Genomic DNA, 15,758 nt, shown 5'->3' with positions numbered 1-15,758 from the left:
GGTGCTCACAGACACTGGCTCCTCCGGTAGGTGAGGGTCCAAGAATTGCAGCTTCCTGCAGGGCGGTCCTCAGCCCTCAGCCCTCAGTCCTCAGCCCTGCAGTCTTGCCCCTGCTGGCATGGGGGTAACAGAGCAGCTGCGTGGTGCCTGGGTCACACGCCTGCAGGGTCACCTGCTCGGGCCCCACTGCACATAACCGAGGTCTCAGGCTGTAAGTCTGTCACTGGAATAACTGGTTTGGGGCAGAAAAACACTCACGGCAGTGATAGAGGTAGGCATCCATTCTAAGGCCTGCCTGATCAGAATGCGCCTTATGGGCTGCGTGTGAGGGCCCACGTGCCAGCCACGCCTCTCCGCTGGTGCCAGCGGGCAGGCTCAGTGCACCAGCCACATGGGGGCACCACAGAGCACACAGCTGTGCACACTGAAGGCACTCGCCCACCAAGCCACCCTGCAGGGAAGCACTGGCTCCTTCAGGGCCATAGGCAAGAGGCAGAGGCTGCTTAGGGCGGCGTGGGAAAGCGGAAATGCAGGCGCTGTCCGGGGGCCACTCACAGGGACGCTGGCTCTGCAACCAGGGCACTCGCTGCCCGCTCCCCAGAGGCAATAGGGAGCCCTCAGCGCCTGGGTCTGCACGCTCCCCCCACATTGCCCACGGGGCTGCTGTGGAGAACACAGCGGTACTTCTAGCAGCACACAAGACTGAGACACGGTCTCTTGACAAGAAACGGGCCTGCCCCCAGGAGGCAGGGCGGGACCCGGGAAGAGCCTGCGTTCAGGAAGCTGCCAGACCTCGCTAAGGAGGTCTGTGCAGTCCCAGGACTCTCAAAGGAGAGCCGGGCATGTGCCCAGATGGAGCCTGGGCACCCCTTCCCTGGAGAGTAAACCTCATCTTTCACTCTAGAGCAGTGATGGCGAACCTTTTGAGCTCGGCGTGTCAGCATTTTGAAAAACCCTAACTTAATTCTGGTGCTGTGTCACATATAGAAATTTTTTGATATTTGCAACCATAGTAAAACAAAGACTTATATTTTTGATATTTATTTTATATATTTAAATGCCATTTAACAAAGAAAAATCAACCAAAAAAAATGAGTTCGCGTGTCACCTCTGACACGCGTGTCATAGGTTCGCCATCACTGCTCTAGGGAAAAGCAAGGGTGGCTGGCTCTCCCACTGGTTCCGAGGGCTTGGGCCAGTCATGAGCCACGGGAAGAGCCAGTTAGAAGGAGCTGAGAGCAACGCAGAAGCACAGCAGAGAGCCGCACACCACAGCAGGCCACATGCCTCAGCAGGCCACACGCCTCAGGCGATTTGAATGCAGAAAACCGGAGTCACTCAGATTTCACAAGGGGGACAAGGCTCAAGCAATGGCTGCAGCGGTGGCACTAAAAGCACAGAGCATGTGCATAACCACGCCCGTGTCCTGAGGTGAAGTCCCGGGAGAAGATTTGCATCTTCTGAGCGGCAGGGCAGGTGCAACCCCCCGTGGCCGCCCTTTCTAGTTCCCTCTGCCGCCCCTTTGGTGACAGACCCTGAGTGACAGGCCAGGGTCTTCGTGCACTAGACTGCAGGGCGAGGGGACCCTGAGGCCCAGAGCACCCCGCATGGAAAGCCGTACAGACTTCGTCACCCCATCAACAGCGCTCGTCATTTATGCTGGATTGATAGGCACAGGGTGGGGTTTCTGGCACAGGCACAGCTCCAGGACCCACTGTGCTCCAACCAAACTTACTTCACATGCTGGGCCCTGAGGAAGGCTGGGGACGCGCCGCCCTTCCGAGTGAATCTCCAGGGAGAAGGCGGGCAGCGTCAGCCGAGCCCACTGTGCACAGGGGAGAGGGCTGTGCACGGAGCGCATCTCAGAGGGCTCACCCTGACCTTGCCTGCCTTCCCGCCCAGGACCCAGGAGCTGGCTTAGCGCGTGTCATAGGTTCGCCATCACTGCTCTAGGGAAAAGCAAGGGTGGCTGGCTCTCCCACTGGTTCCGAGGGCTTGGGCCAGTCATGAGCCATGGGAAGAGCCAGTTAGAAGGAGCTGAGAGCAAAGCAGAAGCACAGCGGAGAGCCGCACGTCTCAGCAGGCCACACGCCTCAGCAGGCCACACGCCTCAGGTGATTTGAATGCAGAAAACCGGAGTCACTCAGATTTCACAAGGGGGACAAGGCTCGAGCAATGGCTGCAGCGGTGGCACTGAAAGCACAGAGCTGGTGCATAACCACGCCTGTGTCCTGAGGTGAAGTCCCAGGAGAAGATTTGCATCTTCCCAGGGATGAGGGCAGAGGGGAAGAGGGAAAACGTCTTCTCTGTGCTCGCGAAGGCCTCCTGCCCACCAGTCAGACCTGCCCACCTCCAGCTCCACCAGGCGGCCAGGTGAATCACGGGAAGCCACGCTACCCTTGCACTTCAGATAAACATCAGGGTTTATCTGAAATTCAAATTTACCTGAGCGTCCTGTGGTTTATTTACAAAATCCAGCAGCCCTGAGCTGGCCTGGAGGTCTGCTGGTTTATGGGTGAGCAGTTGATTAGTGTCTTTCTCTGATTTTCCCACTGGTTCCGAGGGCTTGGGCCAGTCATGAGCCATGGGAAGAGCCAGTTAGAAGGAGCTGAGAGCAAAGCAGAAGCACAGCGGAGAGCCGCACGTCTCAGCAGGCCACACGCCTCAGCAGGCCACACGCCTCAGGTGATTTGAATGCAGAAAACCGGAGTCACTCAGATTTCACAAGGGGGACAAGGCTCAAGCAATGGCTGCAGCGGTGGCACTAAAAGCACAGAGCATGTGCATAACCACGCCCGTGTCCTGAGGTGAAGTCCCGGGAGAAGATTTGCATCTTCTGAGCGGCAGGGCAGGTGCAACCCCCCGTGGCCGCCCTTTCTAGTTCCCTCTGCCGCCCCTTTGGTGACAGACCCTGAGTGACAGGCCAGGGTCTTCGTGCACTAGACTGCAGGGCGAGGGGACCCTGAGGCCCAGAGCACCCCGCATGGAAAGCCGTACAGACTTCGTCACCCCATCAACAGCGCTCGTCATTTATGCTGGATTGATAGGCACAGGGTGGGGTTTCTGGCACAGGCACAGCTCCAGGACCCACTGTGCTCCAACCAAACTTACTTCACATGCTGGGCCCTGAGGAAGGCTGGGGACGCGCCGCCCTTCCGAGTGAATCTCCAGGGAGAAGGCGGGCAGCGTCAGCCGAGCCCACTGTGCACAGGGGAGAGGGCTGTGCACGGAGCGCATCTCAGAGGGCTCACCCTGACCTTGCCTGCCTTCCCGCCCAGGACCCAGGAGCTGGCTTAGTGCTGACCTTGACTTGCTCAGATGAGTGACCACAAGAGTGACCTTGCTGGGGGGGTAGACTAAACACACACGTCCTGGGACAACCGTGCTCCTCCCCGGGGGAAGCTATGCGGTCAGAACAAGTCCGCTCGCGTGTTCCCGGTCTGTCGCCCATTGCGGTCCCGCCTTCCTCTCAGGGGACCCCACGAGGCCTGGCAGGTCAGCTCCTGCACTCGGGTGTGCGCTGGATTTCACGGGGAGTCGGCAAGCCTCCTGGCTGCAGCGGGCAACCCGATGGCTCTCCCGTCAGCCTGTGGCCCTGGGTCGCCTGAGAAGCAGGATCCCAGGGATGAGGGCAGAGGGGAAGAGGGAAAATACCGGAGTCACTCAGATTTCACAAGGGGGACAAGGCTCGAGCAATGGCTGCAGCGGTGGCACTGAAAGCACAGAGCTGGTGCATAACCACGCCTGTGTCCTGAGGTGAAGTCCCAGGAGAAGATTTGCATCTTCCCAGGGATGAGGGCAGAGGGGAAGAGGGAAAACGTCTTCTCTGTGCTCGCGAAGGCCTCCTGCCCACCAGTCAGACCTGCCCACCTCCAGCTCCACCAGGCGGCCAGGTGAATCACGGGAGGCCAAGCTACCCTTGCACTTCAGATAAACAGCAGGGTTTATCTGAAATTCAAATTTACCCGAGCGTCCTGTGGTTTATTTACAAAATCCGGCAGCCCTGAGCTGGCCTGGAGGTCTGCTGCTTTATGGGTGAGCTGTTGATTAGTGTCTTTCTCTGATTTAGCTGCTCATTTCAGTATTCAAATATTTTGTTTGTTCTTTTAAACCTCTCGGCTTGTGCTCAGCATAGCTTTAAGCATTCTGATGTCATTCTTCCTTCTTTGTGTTTATTTTTATAATCTTTGACCACCTACCTTCAAGGAAGTCCTTAAGCTTCCTGCTCTTCCTTTTCTACCAAAACTGGTTTATGTTAAGTTCTCCCCTCAAATATCTCTCATTTTTTTATATTTTTAAATCTTTTTGCCAGACTGTTGGGCAGATGTGCAAGTGTAACTGATAAAGAGCACCTGCTTCCACCAGAACAGGGTATTTAAACCAGTCAAGGTGGATCCCCACCTCATCCAAGTCCAGCTCTGAGTCTGTGAGACGTTTCCACCAGAACAGGGTATTTAAACCAGTCAAGGTGGGTCCCCGCCTTGTCCAAGCCCAGCTCTGAGTCTGTGAGACGTTGTGTGTGTGGTGTGTGTGTGTGTGTGTGTGTGTGTGTGTGTGTGTTGGGGTGGGAGCTCACCTGCAGAGAGCAGAAGGCCTGGGTAAAGGGCGGCATCCGGACCAGGTAGGAGGCAACGATGATGGCCGAGGAGTAGTGAGTACAGTAGTGGCACTGGACGGTCATGTCTCCTGCAAGAGAGGACAGGCCTGTGGTGTTCCCGCCCGTGCTGGGCAGGCACAGACGGACCACGTGGCGCTCAGGAATGATCAGTGAGCATAAGTCCTGCCCGAGAGAACCTGTAGGCCATGGTGCCCGGGGTCTGCGCACAGGTGCCCTTACAGCTTGGCCAACGGCTGCCCCCGGTGAAAAGCCCATTCAAGCCCCTCAGCCGCACCATCCCCGTCAAAGCAAGACAGGAAAATTCCTTCTAAAAATGCATGCACTCAGTAAGTGAATAGGCATAAGGAAAACGTCAGGGCAATAAGGGCACAGGGCAGAGGAGCAGGAAGGATTGTACAGGTGCCCAGCGGGCGAACCACGTCTGGGCTCTGACATGTAAGGTGATGATCTGGAAGGAGTCGCTCGAGCTCCCTGGGGGTCAGGGTCCTGTTGGAGATGGACCGCTGTTTGTATGCGTGCAGGCTGGCCTGGGCGGGAGGGGAAGCTGAGCAGAAGGTCCTCTCCTGTCTTCCTGCCCTGGCGCACGGAGCACGGTGCACAGCGCACGACGCAGGGGTGTGAGCTCTGAGCACACTGCTTCTTGGCCTGGCTGTACCCCAGACTTCCTAACGCAGGATTTCTAGAGATGGGGCCGGACTCGATAGCTTTAAAAGCTCTCCCGGTGATTCTTGCTCACAGCCAGGGTTAGGCCAGGGGATGAGAGAGCTCTCTATTCAAGCATAATTATTCGAAGGCTGGTATCCATGGTCCTTTCAATGAAGCGCATTGCAGAGAACAATGAGCTGGCATCTACCCACCTTCCGTCTTCTCCACTTCTTTAAACCTCTGGATGAACTTCAGCCTTCTTTCCTTCGTCTGAGCACCCATGGGCTTTGAAAGGTCCCGAAATGTCTTGGGGTTTGTCAAGTTCAATGTCTGAAAGGCAGATGTGCAGCTGGAGTTAACTCCCCGAGACCCTTGCGTGCCCCAGCGAGACTTCAGGAGACACGCTCTGTAGTTTTATGGTTCTCTTCACTGGTTGAGTGTCGTTTGGTCTGACCCCCTCCGGTGATTAGCCGGGGAGCAGGGGTTTATGGCACTGGAGCCAGTGATCCACAGGCTTAAGAGGAGGGAGATGGAAAAGGAGAGGAGGGGAGGGAGGGAGATGGGAAATGGGGAGGGGATGGGAGGGAGGAAGATGAAAGAGGAGAGGAGGGAAGATTGCGTTCACACTGAACCTGTTCCCAGTTGACCCAAATCGGAACATCACCACCAGTTCTTAAGAAGAAACTTTCAAAAGAAACCCTGTTGTCTATGAGGCACTGGGCACAGCCCTCAGAACAGTGTGCTTCAAGTAGGAAGTGAGAAGTGGTCTGTTTGGGGAGAAAAGTGGAGGGACAGCCTCATCTCTGTGGAGGACACGCCCCTCCCCTGCCCTTGGGAACACACAGCGGTGGCCTGAGAGGGTGCAGGCCAGGTGTCCCCAATGTTTCCTTTTAGCAGAGATGCTCTGTGTGAGCGGAAAGGCCGTGTGCCTCCCGGGCTTGCACGTCTGCATGGAGGTGTTTATGCCCCAACTCCTTGTCACTAGCCATCCCCCCGGGGGAGGCAGGGCCTGTGCCACCTCACACCTGCAGAGCCAGGCTGGCCAGAGGGAAGAGGCTCTCCCGAGACCCCAAGTGCCACAAGTGGACACCCTCACTCAGCGGCCACATCTCCTGATTCTCCAAAAGATACTTAAGAGGTCCAGATTTGGGGGAGAAATCTCTCAGTTTTTAAATGCAGTAAAGTATCACAATTTGGGGCTGCACAAAGGGGCTGGTAAACCAGCACTTTGTAAAATGTGAGTTAAAGGTGCAATTTGCAAGATTCATGTTTGAAATACCTCAGCTCAGGTGATCATTAGGGCAAGAAGAAGCAACATTTGGCTGGTGAGGAAAGTTGTTCTGCACTGAATGTCTTAAGTGGGGATGGGAGGTTTCAAAAACAGAGCCCCCGCTTTCAAATCCTGAGGGCCAGACATCCCGCAGCCAAGCAGGACCCAGACACTTCCTGCCCCTTCCACACGCGTCTCCTGAGGGCCAGCAGGCGGCAGGGGCACTGCTCCACGCAGGCTCCTCCCCCGTGGTGTCACTGTGGCCCACTGTCAGCCTTCCTCCTCCCCCTCCCCTGCCTGCTGAGGGCCAGGAATGGGCGCCATGAAGGGCACCACGGGGTCTCGCCCTGCCCCTCCCATCGCCACCTGTCAGTCCAGATGCTGGGTGCAGTGCACACCACCACCTCATACTGAAGTTGGGCCACAGTGGAATGGCTCATGCTTCTCTCTTGCTCTCCTCCCCCCCTCCCCCATACACACACAGGCGGAGTGCAGGGACAGGCCCGTGGCCACACCTGAAGGGCAGTGTGGTCCATGGCATTGTCTCAGCAGATGAGCATCGTCCTTCCAGGAGGGCCTAAGCCAGGACGCCCTCTGGGCCTGTTAGCCTTGTCCTGGCCTTGTCCATCAGCTCACAGGTAGGTCACCTTCCCACAGGGGACTGGACAGGAGCCCAGGCAGCTGGACTCAGAGGCCTCGTCCAGGGCGAGGGGCCGCGCTGAGGAACCTGGGGCCCAGGTGGGCTGAGCCTTGCAGTGGAGGCTCTGCTCACTGACTTAGGAGCCTCGATTGTCCAGGGTCCGGGGCCTCGGGCCCCTGCAGGGCCCCTGCGAACACATACCTGTGAGGTGTAGTCAGCCAGCACCCAGGGGAACACAGGGTACTGCATGTAGTCGTTGTGGGTCCTCCCAGCCAGCGTGTTGAGGTGCATGAGATACTCGAAATTGCTGATGTCCCTTTTCTGCCGGAAGAGACGGAGAGGTCGGGCCTGGTCTGGCTCTCAGCCCTGAGGAGCCGCTCGCTGCGGGTGAGCATCGGCAGACGCCCGACGGGCTTCCCGCGCCCTGTGCGCCAGCCGGTCAGCTCAGGGCCGTATATCCCACAGGAGCTGCAGCAATCGCAGCTGGAAGCAGAGCCGCGGACAGTGCGGCCCGCAGCCCAGAGGCCAGGAGGAAGCATGTGTTAGCTTTGGGTGTGATTCTCCCGAGTGGGTTAAGACACAAAGGCGTGTGGGAGAACTGACTGCGACACGTGCACTTAGACAGCTGAGGGGACTTTGTGGTCACAGAGAAAGGCCTCAGCAGTGGGCTCAGGACCCATCCCCTGGGCCTTTAGGAATTCCCTCTTCCCTGTCCTTTAAGATAACTCTCACCCTTAGGGCCTCAGACAGACAGTCACCGATGGAGACAGGGACTGCATTTGGGGAAAGTTCCCATGGCGCCTGGCGAATGAGCAGCCACTGGGCCAGTCCCAGGCCTCCTCTGCGGGCCGTGGTCTCTCCTTGCCTTGGCCTGCTCCCCAGCGACCAGCCGTGACCTTGTGACCCTGGGCAGGGCCCTTTGGGGTCCCTTCCTTTCACCTAGAACCCTGGGCTCAATTCAGCACCTCCCTGCTGGGAGCCACGGGTGTCTTCCCAGGACTAGAGGTGGGTGCTGTGTCCTCCTGAGTGAAGTCCGTTGACCTGTGTGTACACCCTCCTGGACAGAGTGTGTGTGTGCACACAGGACATGTACATGCTCACACACGCACTCCTAGCTGCAACTCCACGGCTCCAGGTTCTCCTTAAATCACGGAGATCTTTTCAGAAAATTATTTGGGGCATTTTGGTAAATTAAATGTAGAAGAACCCTCCTGATTCAGCCACATGCTTTCTCTCCACCACTGGGGCCTGAGCTATTTTCTGATTTGCATTCCCGAAGGGTTTCCTCAAACCCAGAATCCTCTAGGGGTCACTGTACCTGCCACCTCTGCAGCATGGTCCTGTCGGAGCCGGGGTACCTCCTGTGGGACAGAAAACAATGCTGGTGACCAAACATCTCAGGCATGGGGGGGGCATGCTGCTGGGGCTGTGCGGGCCCAGGACACCCAGGAGAGCCTCAAACTGCCCGGTCCAGAGCAAGCTCTTCTTGCCCACCTGCGCTACTGACGGTGAGGGTCTGGCAGCCTCTGTCACACTTGTGTGGCCCTTATGCCAGAAGATGCCGCTGCCATAAGTGCGGCCCATGTAGAGCCCCAGCGAAGGGCAGAGTGAGCTCAGGGGCCTCACATTTCACAAGGATTTCCCACAGACACATCTCCACCTTCTTTGCCCTTGTGAATATAATGATTGACATGTGAATACAATATATGCATGTGGTTAAAAATGCAAACAATATAGCCCTGGCCAGTGTAGCACAATGGATAGAGCATTGGCCTGAGCACTGAAGGGTTGAGGTTTTGATTCCCAGTCAAGGGCATGTACCTGTCAACGGTTGTGGGTTTGCTTCCCACCCCTGGACGGGGCGTGTGCAGGAGGCAACCAGTCGATGTGTGTGTCTCACTCTCTCCCTCCTTTCCTCCTCCCTTCCACTCTCTCTGATAAAGCAATAGAAAAAATCCTCAGGTGAGGATTAACCAAAAAAAGCAAAGAATATAAAATCTATATATATAAAGAGCCAGGGGCCCTCACATCCGAAACAACCGAACGAACGACCGAGCAGACTGTGTGGGGCGACAAGGCCGGCAGGGGGGTTAGTGAGGGACAACCAAATGACTGAGCAGCAAGCTGTGTGGGGTGACCAGGCCAGCAGGGGGGGCAGTTGAGGGCAACCAGGCCAGTAGGGAGGGCCGTGAGGGGCAACCAAGCTGGCAAGGAGGGCAGTTGGGGGTGACCAGGCTGGCAGGGGATGGGCAGTGAGGGGCAACCAGGCTGGAGGGGGAGGGCAGTTGGAGGTGACCAGGCCAGCAAGGGGGGCAGTTGGGGGCAACCAGGCCGACGGGGGGGGCAGTTAGGGGTGATCAGGCTGGCAGGGGAGCCAGTTAGGGGATATCAGGCAGGCAGGCAGGTGAGCAGTTAGGAGCCAGTGGTCCTGGATTGTGAGAGGGATGTCCTGGATTGGAGAGGGTGCAGGCTGAGCTGAGGGGATCCACCCCCACCCCATGCATGAATTTTGTTCACTGGGCCTCTAGTGTGAATATAAAATAAGAGTTTCCAAACTGCCTCTTCCATTCAAGCAGTATCCACAGTTAACAGTCTCCGGGAGTTTTCTGTATGCTCGCCTGGTTTTTAAACAGGTGATAAATGGGGTTGTCTCCTCCGTGCAGGCCCCACCTGCCTCGTGGGCTGACACCCTGAGGAGCCTGTCCCTTCTCCAGCTGGGGGTTAGCCTGCCTCTGCGCTGGGTTTTGTCCTCACAACTCATGTTTTTGTGACCACCTTCGGACCCCCCTTTCTGAATACTTGGTATCTCTGTGAGATAAATTTCTGGCAGGGGAAACACTGGCTAAAAGTCTGAGCATTTTCAAGTTTCCACATATCGCCAAATTGTCCTCTTAAAGGGCTGTGTCGATTTATGTTTCTACAAATACAAATAAGAATACAAATTGAACCCGGGCAACACCACCTTAGACCAGTGTGGCAGTGGCGGTGGCGGTGGCGGTGGAGGGAGTGGGAGGGACCCTTCTCCATGCAGAGCCCTCCTGCTCAGCAGGGATTTGAAGAGCCCTGCCCCCCGGATGGGCTGGCACCCTGGACTCCTTTTCCATTTCTGTTTCTTTCCTCTCTGTCTCCTTGCTCAGATGTTCCACCAAACCCAACCCAATTGTGCCTCCTTCCAGCCATCTCCTCTGCCTCAATGCTGTTCAGGCGCCACAGACCCCACCCACATGCACTCTCCGTCCCACCTGGCGGGCTGGGCCAGGTTCCTGGAGGCTCTGCCTAGACAAGGCCTGACCGCCCAGTGCCCAGCAGGGGCAGCGCCTCCCCTCCCATCGCAGACAGCCGTCAGCCCCCTGTCCCGGCTCCCTGCCCCTCCTCATGCCGTTCTTTCCTTATCAGGTTCTCTATACACAGAAAGCAACTCCCAGGCTGGGATTCACCTCTTCCCCAACTGAGAAATCATCTATTCGGTCCAACTAGTCGAGGCGAACAACAGAGAGAAAACATGGTAACGTTTTTCTTTAGTTTGCAAAGGCTCACGTGAAGGTTGGGTTCTCCTGCCAGCTGTGGGCCTGCCTCCTACTCCATCCCGATGGCAGGCCCTCTGAAGGCTCCGACGAGGGCGGAGCCGGGCTGGAGACAGAGGGTCACTCCTCAGAAAGGACCTGTGCTGAGCCTTCCAAGGATGTGGAGCTGCGCTACCAGCTCGTGGAGCTGGAATGGCAAATACCAACCGCTCATCTTGCTGCATTGCCTTAGGAGCCGGAGAGGGGAGTGGGACTAGAGAAGCGCAATGGGCCTGCTAGGGCCCAAGAAAGGAGAGCGAGCCCCTGTCATCGCCCTTTCAGAAGGTTCTAGAATGTTACCTGTTCTCTATGACATTGCCATCTGGTGGGATGTGTGAGGAGATAAAGGCGCTTCACCATCCCCTTCCTCATTTCATCGGCTATGAGCTCCAATAAAGAGTCCTCATTTTGTTGCCATCAAAAAAGGTGCCATTACCAGAAGTGGCAAACGCCTAACTGAAGGTGAGCTCTATTTTTTAGAAATTTTTTTAAAAAAAATCACATTAATCTGAAGGCAATCACTCTTGAAATGGTCTATGCGAATTTTGTAACTATCTGGTAATTAGCACTTTAGCAGCTGATACGCTGCATTGTTTCATCAATATAGTGAGCGTTTTAGACTGAACTGGTGCCGAGATGGCTCTCGACTTTCCAAAGCTCCCCCCAGTCTGGGCAGCAGCGGCAGAGCGCACTGGCGCTGGCAAAAGAACCCGGGTCCGAGTCCTGCTCACCGAGAAGACGGAAACCACGGGAGAAGGTCACTCATCTGGGCCAGCGGGAACTGGTGTCTGGAAGGGCACGTGTCTGCGGCACCTGGCCCACCGTTCACCTGCGCGAGGCTCCGGGAAGGGGCGCGTTTGCTGACGGAGGCCGAGGGGCTGTCTGTGGCATAAGCAAGTTCTCCACGAGGGGCCAAGAGACGGTCCTAGAAACACACTCCCTCTACTTTCTTCCTCCGAGAAGCAAATTTGGGTTCGCCTCGTTCTCAAAACCAGGTTGTAGGTCAATAGAATCCACAAAGAGACAGACGCTGTTGCAAACCAGAGATGTCCTCGCCTCCACAGGGGCAACTTCCTGACTTCACTTCTCTAACATGTAGGAATCTTACACAGTTCTAGACAATACAACAGCAACAGCTGTCTAAAGCACTACAGACTGCAAACTCTTTTTGCCTAATATCCATGCCGAAGAGAACATGGAAGCGGAGGGTGAGGGGTGACGTGCAGGCCAGGGAAGTTGGCCAAGGCGGGCTGGAGCCACCCAGGGCCCGGCACAGAGCAGGTGCCGTGACCTCCCGATACAGCCTGTGCAGGGCACCTGCCAGACCCAACCTTGAGCAAAGGCCCTGGCTCCGGAGTCGAGCTCCATCCTCTGAAGAGGAAAAGAAAATAAGAGCAAACAGGGTGACAACAAAAACACTTAGTTCCAGAGTCACCTGACAAACTAGTGATTTGTCTACGTTCGGAGTTAAGCGAGCATTAGAAAATCGCCAAATTATTATTGCACACCTGTGCCATAAACAATGTCGTACAAGTATTGATAGTCTGGAAGGTTACACAGAACGTTACCTCTAGATGATGAAATTGTGTGGCTTTAATTTTTATAAGGTTTTATATATCTGCATTTTAAAATGTATTTATCGTCTTGTGTATTTTCTTCCTTAAAATATTTATTTTTCATTATATGTGTTTTATAATTTTCATGTTATTTATTTTCTAATTTAAAGTCTGTACTTTTATGAATATTCCAATTAGAAATACACTATGTAGTAGGATTTCAGGTCATTAAAAATTATCTACTTATCTGAATTTGTTAATTATTTTATTACACTCCCTCTACTTTCTTCCTCCGAGAAGCAAATTTGGGTTCGCCTCGTTCTCAAAACCAGGTTGTAGGTCAATAGAATCCACAAAGAGACAGACGCTGTTGCAAACCAGAGATGTCCTCGCCTCCACAGGGGCAACTTCCTGACTTCACTTCTCTAACATGTAGGAATCTTACACAGTTCTAGACAATACAACAGCAACAGCTGTCTAAAGCACTCCCGACTGCAAACTCTTTTTGCCTAATATCCATGCCGAAGAGAACATGGAAGCGGAGGGTGAGGGGTGACATGCAGGCCAGGGAAGTTGGCCAAGGCGGGCTGGAGGCACCCAAGGCCCGGCACAGAGCAGGTGCTGTGACCTCCCCATACAGCCTGTGCAGGGCACCTGCCAGACCCAACCTTGAGCAAAGGCCCTGGCTCCGGAGTCGAGCTCCATCCTCTGAAGAGGAAAAGAAAATAAGAGCAAACATGGTGACAACAAAAACACTTAGTTCCAGAGTCACCTGACAAACTAGTGATTTGTCTACGTTTGGAGTTAAGCGAGCATTAGAAAATCGCCAAATTATTATTGCACACCTGTGCCATAAACAATGTCGTACAAGTATTGATAGTCTGGAAGGTTACACAGAACGTTACCTCTAGATGATGAAATTGTGTGGCTTTAATTTTTATAAGGTTTTATATATCTACATTTTAAAATGTATTTATCGTCTTGTGTATTTTCTTCCTTAAAATATTTATTTTTCATTATATGTGTTTTATAATTTTCATGTTATTTATTTTCTAATTTAAAGTCTGTACTTTTATGAATATTCCAATTAGAAATACACTATGTAGTAGGATTTCAGGTCATTAAAAATTATCTACTTATCTGAATTTGCTAATTTTTTATTTTTTTAAATATTTTTTATTGATTTCAGAGAGGAAGGGAGAGGGAGAGAGAGATAGAAACATCAATGATGAGAAAGAATCATCGATTGGCTGCCTCCTGCATGTCCCCCACTGGGGATCGAGCCTGCAACCCAGGCATGTGCCCTTGAATAGAATTGAACCCGGGCCCCTTCAGTCCCCAGGCCGATGCTCTATCCACTGAGCCAAACCAGCCAGGGCTAATTATTTTATTTTTTAAAAAATATGTTTAATTAATTTTGAGCGAGAGAGAAAAAAAGGGAGAGGGAGAGAGGGAGAGCAAAACATTGATTGGCCACCTCCTGCACACCTTCTACCAGAGATTGAGCCTGCAACCTGGGCATGTGCCCTGACCAGCAACCTTTTGGTGCATGGGATGACACCCAACCGACTGAGCCACACTGGCCAGGGCAATTTGCTAATTATTTTAAATTCATTTATTGTCTAAATTAAATAATATTTTATTTTCATTTTGCATTAAACAAGACAGTGGTGGGGTAATGTATATACACTTTTTATGTATTTAATATTTGCATTTAAAGTTTTTATTAACTGCATTTCTAGTTTAATGATTTATTATATTTTATGTTTCCTTTAAAATATTTCATTTTGCTCTTTTGTACTTTCCAAAATTTGTATTGCTTAGATTAATTTTGCATTCCAAATTATTTATTTGCTAATTATTTTACTTATTTCCCAATTCTATCTAGAGAATACAATTTAGAGTATTTTTATTTTTTAATTTGTATATATGCATTTTCTAATTTTTCTACAATGTTATTTTATTATTTGCATAATAATTTGAATAGTTATCCTTTTTTAACCAATTTTCTCATTTCTGGAAATGTAATTTAAAGAACTTTTTTAACAAAAAGACTATAAGTGCACAAATATATTCATGGCAGCCTTATCCGGGGTAGGGCCAAGTTGGAAATTGCAGGGAAAGCCATGTCCACCAGATGCAGTACATTCATTCAAGATGTAGATTTCAGGAACCACACACTGACATGACATTGAGAACAAATGATTATAAAATTATATGCTTTTATGAGCTTTATAGTCACTCCGATTTATGGTGTGAAAAGTGTACGAAGAGCTGTGGCCAGTGGCTCTATTGATTGAAGTGTCATCCAATACACCAGAAGGTGTGGGTTTGATTCCTGATCAGGGGTTAGGGCCCATACCTAGGTTTCAGGGTGAGTCCTGGTGGGGTGAATATGGGAAGCAACTAATCTTCCTCTCTCTCTCTCTCTCTCTCTCTCTCTCTTTCTCTCTCTAGAAATCAATAAATATATCCTTGGGTAAGGATTCAAAAAATAAAAATAAAAAGGGTGCAAAGAGATAAATAAATTTTCAATAAATATATCCTTGGGTGAGGATTTAAAAAATGAAAATAATAAGGGTGCAAAGAGAAAACTGCAAGAGATAAATAAATTCAAATAAATAAACAGGTAAAAGACAGCCTTATCAAAAACAAAAGAGCAGAAGAAACGATCTGGACAGATCACACGGAAGTGTAATGATATCTCATGGGACTCATTGTGGACAAGCGGCAAAGCTGGCTTTTCCCTGTTTGCAAGGCCCACGCGGCCGTCGCCATGGACAGAGGCCTGTCGTCCTGGGGCTGGGACCCTCCCACTGGTTGCGGGTGGGCGGTGCCCACTGGGGAGACCTGTGCGCCAAGCTGGGTGCCTGGAGACCCTTTCAGCCACTGTTCTTCCTGCAGGCTGGCTTCGGGACTATGCTAATTACCTGCAGGGGAGAGTCCTGTTGCCAGGCGACAGAGTCTCACAGCTGAGGAGGAAGACCTGGGACAGGGTAAGTCTCTCTGGCGGTGTCCTGCATTTATAGATGGACTTTGCCAAACAACAGCTGCTTCAAACTCGCGTTCTCTCCTTTGAGGGAGCAACTTTGGAAGTGCTGGTTCTCCTGGAGGCAAGCTAATTCGTTATTTTGGGGGGGTTGGGGGGAGCTGGGCCTAGCCTGCAGCTGCTGTTCTCAGGTGCCCTGTGGGCCGGCCTGGGAGGGCAGGTGTGAGTCCACAGGCTTCGGGGTCACGCCGAATTCTCCCTCCAAAGTCTGAGTCTCCCTGAGCATTTTGTGGCTCCACAGTAGGTAGGGACTAGTGTTTGAGAGGCTGGGCACCCCTTTAAGGAAAGTGCCCTGAGGATACGGGGCTCACCGTCAGTGGAGTTCACATTAGTCCTGCTCACAGCAGGGAGCTCTGAGCACAACCATCTTTTTAAAAATATATATATATTTTTTTTTTATTGATTTTTTACAGAGAG

General features: G+C 52.7%; 2 protein-coding genes across 2 annotated transcripts in view; one reads left to right on the top strand and one right to left on the bottom strand.

Moving 5' to 3' along the window:
- The window catches only part of WDFY4 (WDFY family member 4), a gene marked incomplete at its 5' end in the record, with an annotated part of 236,672 nt that overhangs the window by 30,817 nt on the left and 190,097 nt on the right, over positions 1–15,758 (bottom strand). Inside the window, 4 exons of the mRNA XM_014534916.1 lie at positions 4,577–4,686; positions 5,476–5,593; positions 7,375–7,494; positions 8,492–8,534. Coding sequence (XP_014390402.1) covers positions 4,577–4,686; positions 5,476–5,593; positions 7,375–7,494; positions 8,492–8,534 — 391 coding nt within the window. The remainder of the gene's footprint in view (positions 1–4,576; positions 4,687–5,475; positions 5,594–7,374; positions 7,495–8,491; positions 8,535–15,758) is intronic.
- Positions 15,272–15,758, top strand: part of LRRC18 (leucine rich repeat containing 18) — a 10,498-nt gene continuing 10,011 nt past the window's right edge. Inside the window, exon 1 of the mRNA XM_005853197.2 lies at positions 15,272–15,288. The gene's annotated coding sequence lies outside the window, so the exon portion shown is untranslated. The remainder of the gene's footprint in view (positions 15,289–15,758) is intronic.

The sequence above is a fragment of the Myotis brandtii genome, unplaced genomic scaffold (assembly GCF_000412655.1).
Source record: "Myotis brandtii unplaced genomic scaffold, ASM41265v1 scaffold1003, whole genome shotgun sequence".
Classification (NCBI taxonomy): domain Eukaryota; kingdom Metazoa; phylum Chordata; class Mammalia; order Chiroptera; family Vespertilionidae; genus Myotis; species Myotis brandtii.
The sequence above is the reverse complement of the archived record's forward strand: the minus strand, read 5'-3'. Positions and strand labels throughout refer to the sequence as shown.